At 41.4% G+C, this 6,288-nt stretch overlaps 1 protein-coding gene across 4 annotated transcripts in view; it reads left to right on the top strand.

Annotated features, from left to right (window-relative positions):
* DLGAP5 (DLG associated protein 5) overlaps window positions 1-4,732 on the top strand; it is a 30,265-nt gene extending 25,533 nt beyond the window's left edge. For all 4 annotated transcript variants that reach the window (XM_058163020.1, XM_058163019.1, XM_058163022.1 and 1 more), the window contains 4 exons: window positions 1,440-1,497; window positions 2,372-2,558; window positions 2,984-3,018; window positions 4,255-4,732. In XM_058163020.1, coding sequence (XP_058019003.1) covers window positions 1,440-1,497; window positions 2,372-2,558; window positions 2,984-3,018; window positions 4,255-4,374 — 400 coding nt within the window. In that variant the 3' untranslated portion in view covers window positions 4,375-4,732. The remainder of the gene's footprint in view (window positions 1-1,439; window positions 1,498-2,371; window positions 2,559-2,983; window positions 3,019-4,254) is intronic.
* Window positions 4,733-6,288: the final 1,556 nt, after the last annotated feature.

The following is a 6,288-nucleotide window of genomic DNA, read 5'->3' on the forward strand; positions in this document are numbered from 1 at the left end:
CTTCAGTTCACGGCGGAAGGTCCGAAGGTCAGGTATTTGGCGTAAACCTGGGGGAAGTTCGTTCCAGAGTGTGGGAGCCCCCACAGAGAAGGACCTTCCCCTGGGGGCCGCCAGCTGGCATTGCTTGGCGGACGGCACCCTGAGAAGTCCCTCTCTGTGAGAGCGTACGGGATGGTGGGAGGCATGCGGTAACAGTAGGAGGTCCCGTAAGTACCCAGGCCCTAAGCCATGGAGCACTTTAAAGGTAGTGACCAAAACCTTAAAGTGCACCCGAAAGGCCACAGGTAGCCAGTGCAGTCTGCGCAGGAGCGGTGTTACGTGGGAGCTACGTGAAGCTCCCTCTATCACCCGCGCAGCTGCATTCTGGACTAACTGAAGCCTCCGAGTGCACCTCAAGGGGAGCCCCATGTAGAGAGCATTACAATAATCCAAGCGAGAGGTAACGAGCGCATGAGTGACTGTGCACAGGGCATCCCGATCAAGGAAGGGGCGCAACTGCTGAACCAGGCGAACCTGGTGGAAGGCCCTCCTGGAGACGGCCGTCAAATGATCTTCAAACGACAGCCGTTCATCCAGGAGGACACCTAAGTTGCGCACCCTATCCTTTGGGGCCAATAACTCGCCTCCAACAGTCAGCTGCGGCTGCAGCTGACTGAATCGGGGTGCCGGCATCCACAGCCACTCCGTCTTGGAGGGATTGAGCTTGAGCCTGTTTCTCCCCATCCAGACCCGTACGGCTTCCAAACACCGGGACAGCACTTCAACAGCTTCATTGGGGTGGCCCGGGGTGGAAAAGTACAGCTGAGTGTCATCAGCGTACAGCTGGTATCTCACCCCGAAGCCACTGATGATCTCACCCAACGGCTTCATATAGATGTTGAACAGAAGGGGCGAGAGGATAGACCCCTGCGGGACCCCACAAGTGAGGCCTCTCGCGGTCGACCTCTGCCCCCCTATCAACACCGTCTGCGACCGGTCAGAGAGATAGGAGGAGAACCACCGATACACGGTGCCTCCCACTCCCAATCCCCCCAACCGGCGCAGCAAGATACCCTTATCATAATAGCAATAGCACTTAGACTTACATACCGCTTCATATTGCTTTACAGCCCTCTCTGAGTGGTTTACAGAGTCAGCCTATTGCCCCTATTGGACAATCTGGGTCCTCATTTTACCAACCTCAGAAAGATGGAAGGCTAAGTCAACCTTGAGCCAATGGGACTCAAACTGCCAGATAATCCTACCTGTAGGCTACCCATTGATCTCTGGTGGGCACAATGGGAATAGAATGCTCAACTAATTAGTTTTTATGCTGTGATGTTTCTATGCATCTTATTGATGTATGCAAGTTGAAGATTTGCAAGTTAAAAAGGTTTTAGGAACTCGGGAGTAATATAGTTTCAAATCTGCACTTCATTGCTTTTGTTTTTTTTCTCCAGTGGCACTCAAGCAACAGAGGAACTGTGTGCTAGAACAGGCAAAGCAGAAATAACAACTGTAAGTATTATCTTTTTTTTAGCATGTCTTTCTTTAATATCAGGATGTCACGAAATTGTTTTCTGTTGGTTCAGAAATTGGGACTGCAGAATTTGCTGGTAGTGGAAACATGTCAGTCCCATTATGCAGACCAGACCAGAAAATCAATTCCACATGAAGACCAGAATGATTTTCATTGAGATTGGGTATAAGAATCTTGCAAGTTAATGATTCTGTGCTACTGCTGATTTTTATATTCCAGTAGATCAGGGAGGTGTCCTTCTGAGCCACTTCTAAATATTAATTTGTTTCTCAGGACTTAATAAATCTTTTAGCCCTTTTTGCTTTCTTAACAGTTCTTGCACATTTCTGTCAACGTCATCCTGCTTATTGTGTACAGAGGTAACACCCTAAAAAGTGGTGGCTATCTTGTTTTTTCATATAAAGGGGGAGTGCGATGAAATGCTATGAAAGTAAAACTGTGAGCTACTTTTTTTTAAAAAAAAAATCTTGGTTAAATCATTCATTCATTCGGTTTCATTCATTTAATGAAAATGAAAAGGGTCAGTTTATGCCCTTGCATTAGTGCCAATCAATGATTTAAAAAGATCTTGTCTTCATTTTTCTGTATTCTAAAGCAGGGGTCTCCAACCCCCAGGCTACAGCCCACTATCAGGCCTTGAGAAGTTTGGAACTGGGCCACAGAAGTAGCAGGCAAGCGTGCCCATTTGAACAAGCAGTGGGTATGTCTGCCCGCCGCTTGTGCAAATGGAGTTGTGCATGGTGCTTGCCCGCTGCTCACATGGAACCATCTTCCCTGCTGGTCTGCAAAGCCAGAAAGAATGATCCATCTTCATTCAAAGTCCTTGAACTTTATATTTGCTTCTGAATCCAGGATGCAACCAGCTGTGACAGAAGCTCATCCTCAAGTGATATGGATGTTTACCAATTTAAAGAAGCTTCAGGAGATGAGATGAAGCAGACCATAATAGATGAGGTCAAACAGGGTTTATTTAGTCCTGCAGAGAATTCTCAGGCTGCAGAAACTTGTGATCAAGATGAAGTACAGCACACTCCAAAACGTAAGTAAAATTGGGGTGGATTTTCTTGTGATAATTAGTACAACATCATTTCAAAATGAGATGGCACCAAAAGTTTAAGAAAGAAACAAATACTTTGGCTGATCTTATAATCTGAGAGCATGTAAGAATTATTGGGGAATCAAATTTTCAGAGCTGTCTGCATGTTTTGTCATAGATGTCTAAGTTATTTTGCTTCAGGCTGCCGATAAAAGCTGCTGGCTACAATTTGGTCGTGCCTTTATATAATATAATAATGTGCTAGAGATATATAAGGTGAAAGCAGTACAAAATAGTCTGCTCAGAATGTTGTCTGCATAAGTATCATTTATTTCAATTGGAAGCTTCCAAATAATATAATTAATATCTATGTATAACTTAATTTGCATTTTAAAATACTTCTCTGAAAATGAGCTTTTATTTCCCAGGCTTGTCCTGTGATGATGGAATATTTGATCTCCAGGTAAGTTTGCTTGAAGTCAATTGAAGCACCATTAGATGTTATTTAAACTGTACAGAATTACATTTTGGAGATAATGCATCATTAAATAAACATGTTGTTATTTAAGGATGCATTATCTCCATGGTAATTTTGTGGTGCAAACCTCTGTAGGTATAAAGGCCCATAGTTACAGTATATATGAGGGGGTATCCACGCAAGTAGAAACTTTGCATTTGTCAACATTCCAGCTTGTATAGAAGCCTCTTTGTGTGACACAGTTTCAACATACACAGATTCATGAGATGCGTACAACTTTTGAGAGGCTGTGTCACATGCATGACACCAAAGGCAAAATTTCAAGGTAGCCTTTATTCTAGTTACCTATTGACTTTTCACAATAAAAAATGCCTAAGATTAGATTAGGTTAAATATATCTGTTTTTATTGTTAACAATTATGATGCATAACCAGAATTTACCAGCTCCAAAACTAATTACTTACTAAAAATGATTTATGGGGCACCTAAACAGAGCACGTAAAACTTTTTAATAGAAAACAGTCTAGCTAGTCTTATTTAGCTTTATCCTTTCTTACAGTAGCACCAATTTATTGCCTGTGCATATGAAATATGACCGTTTCATCACTAAAAAGGGCTAGGGCCCAGCCCCAAAAAATCTTACATTCTGAATCCAAACATTGCAGGAAAAGGGAGCACAAAAATTTAGTTGGGACCAAATTGAGCAACAATTCTTGTACAATTTTTCCTCATTTGATATCTTTAATCTATCTTGCATTATGGCTCTCAGTTTTTTCAAATAACATGGATATGAGCACACGTGACAGCTTCACTTGGGACAAAACTGTATTAGAATCATGATATAGATTCCACCATGGAGTATTGGATAGGAAGCAGTACATGAGTCAAAGAATCCTCACGCTATGTCAGCTTAAGGTTGGAGATGAGTGCATAGATTCATGTATCTGTCCAATGGAACTCAGATGGGAGAATTTTTTTTTACAACTGTCAGTCTATTTACTGCACAGCTTATTAGGCTGATTTGAGGGGCTTTTAGTAATGTTCCCTACATTAGCACTATAAGGAAACATTTATACAATTCTTACTAAAATTGGAATAGAGGGGTGATGTTAAATTGCCTTAAAAACGGCAGCAAAGCTCAGCCACAAGGAAACAGCTTGATGTGATTTGGGAAGACTTAAATTTTAACTATATATTAAATGTATTTCTTCTGCCCCACAGCCAAATCTGGATGTCAGCGTTTTCTTCACTCCTCTGAGAAACAAGGCTGAAAATTGTGTTTCTGCTGATTCATGCAGCAACCTTATTGTATTCTCTCCTTTTCCGGACAAGGAGAAATAAATTACATTTAAAAGGCTAATCTGTGTGTTTAATTAATAAGTGCAAAAACAGCATAAGTTTTGTTTTTCTTCGTAAGTTTTAGTTCTGTTATTAAACTGAACTGCCTTTTTAAAAGTATACTTCTTCTGCTGGAGAAGACACCCATGGAGAGAATATGAATTCTAGAATGTTCTGTGGTCTGTACCTCTTGAATCTTTAATGCAACAGCACTTGAGGAAACCGCTTCTGAATTGGCTTAACTTGGCTTGACCAGTTAAAATGTTTTGGAACTCAAGACATGAATAGCAAATTATTGCTTGTCATTAAGTGTGGCGATGAATGGGAGAGGGAGGAGAAAAAAAGTATGTTACAATATTTGGCTGCTGCATTTTAAATGTCTATATTCTTTAATCTTAATAATCAAATGTGCACTTCAGTGTATAAACACAATTATTAAAGTTCTGTAAACGAGGTTAATCTCTTACGTGGTGATTTGTATCTGCCTTTTATTTAGATTTTACAGTATTATTCCTTCAGCCATTTCCACAGATGTATTTATTTTTAAATCAAAGTAATTAAGTAAAATATTAATTTAAATAATTGTTTTAAATCAAATTCTCCACTAATAGTATTTCTAAAACAGTTAAGTAGATCTGTTCACTGAATCATAACTGAGTAGTAGGCCAATTCACACCTTAAATTAAGTCATGATTACAGGGAATCCTTGATTTACATTCACAACTGAGATCAGAATTGTCACTGCTAAGTGACAGCAGTCACTACAATCCCAGCTGCTATTGTTAACTGAATCCCACAGTCTTTAGGTGAGGCAACTTCCTACTGGCTTCCGACAACCAAAATTGGTGGGGGAGCTGACAGGAAGTTCCAGGTCCCAGGTAATTAAGTGACTGCTGCCAGGAGGGAGCAAGAGGATGTAAAGGGAGGAATCCATGAGGTGTGGGTAGGGAAGTATGTGTGAGAGGCACTAGGTGGGTGGAGGAAAGCTTGCAGGAGTACATAAGAGGCATCACACTAGCCGGTGAGAGTGTACGAGAGGTGTAATGTGTGTCAGGAAGGGTGCATGAGAGGTGCCATGCGAGTTCCAAGGTCTGCAAATAGCTAATGTAGAATAAGTGTGGAGGGGCTGGGGAGAGAGTGCAGGTAGGGGAGGCTTATCCAAGCAACTTGTGATCTTTTCTGCCAGCTTCCCCACTGTCTGTCTGAGAAAGCCAGGAGGAAGTTTGCAAATGGCAATCATATGATTGTGGGGTGTTTCACAACAAGTGGTAAGTGTGAATGGGTTGCTTAGCACCCAGATCATGATCACATGGCCACAGGCATTCTGGGACAGCCATAATCCCAAGGACCAATTGTAACTACCATTCAGCAGCATCATAACTGCGAAAGGTCACTGAAGGACCTTTCCTGTCCTTAAGGACCACCTTAAGGACCTTTCCCGTCATTAAGGACCACCTGTAATTTGGCTGGCTAGCAATACTAAGTTATAAACCAAATGTGAACAGTTCTATTAAGCCTCTAAGAGTTACAGGGCATGCCTGCTGATACTGTATATTAATATCACTGAATGAAAGGGATGAAAAATGTTGGCTTTTATGAATTTAAATCAAAATCCTTACCTAAGTCCCATGATGGGAAGAGAGGCATACCTGGCCAACCAGTTATCTATTTCAGCTATAAACCTTGATCAACAAACCACTAACTGGCTAATTTCACGCAACATTCTAAGCCTGAAGCGGTCCATAATTTAGTGCAATTGTGAATAAAGCCAATGTATATTTCCAATATGAAAAGCAGCAATTCAAGAAATTGAGGCATATGCCTTTGATAACTTTCTTGGAGACTGGTCAATGGATACTCTTAGCATCAGAACAGGTGTGCCCCATATGCTAAGTCATGTTTCTCAATTTCAGCAAC

This window comes from Ahaetulla prasina, chromosome 1 (assembly GCF_028640845.1).
Source record: "Ahaetulla prasina isolate Xishuangbanna chromosome 1, ASM2864084v1, whole genome shotgun sequence".
NCBI lineage: Eukaryota > Metazoa > Chordata > Lepidosauria > Squamata > Colubridae > Ahaetulla > Ahaetulla prasina.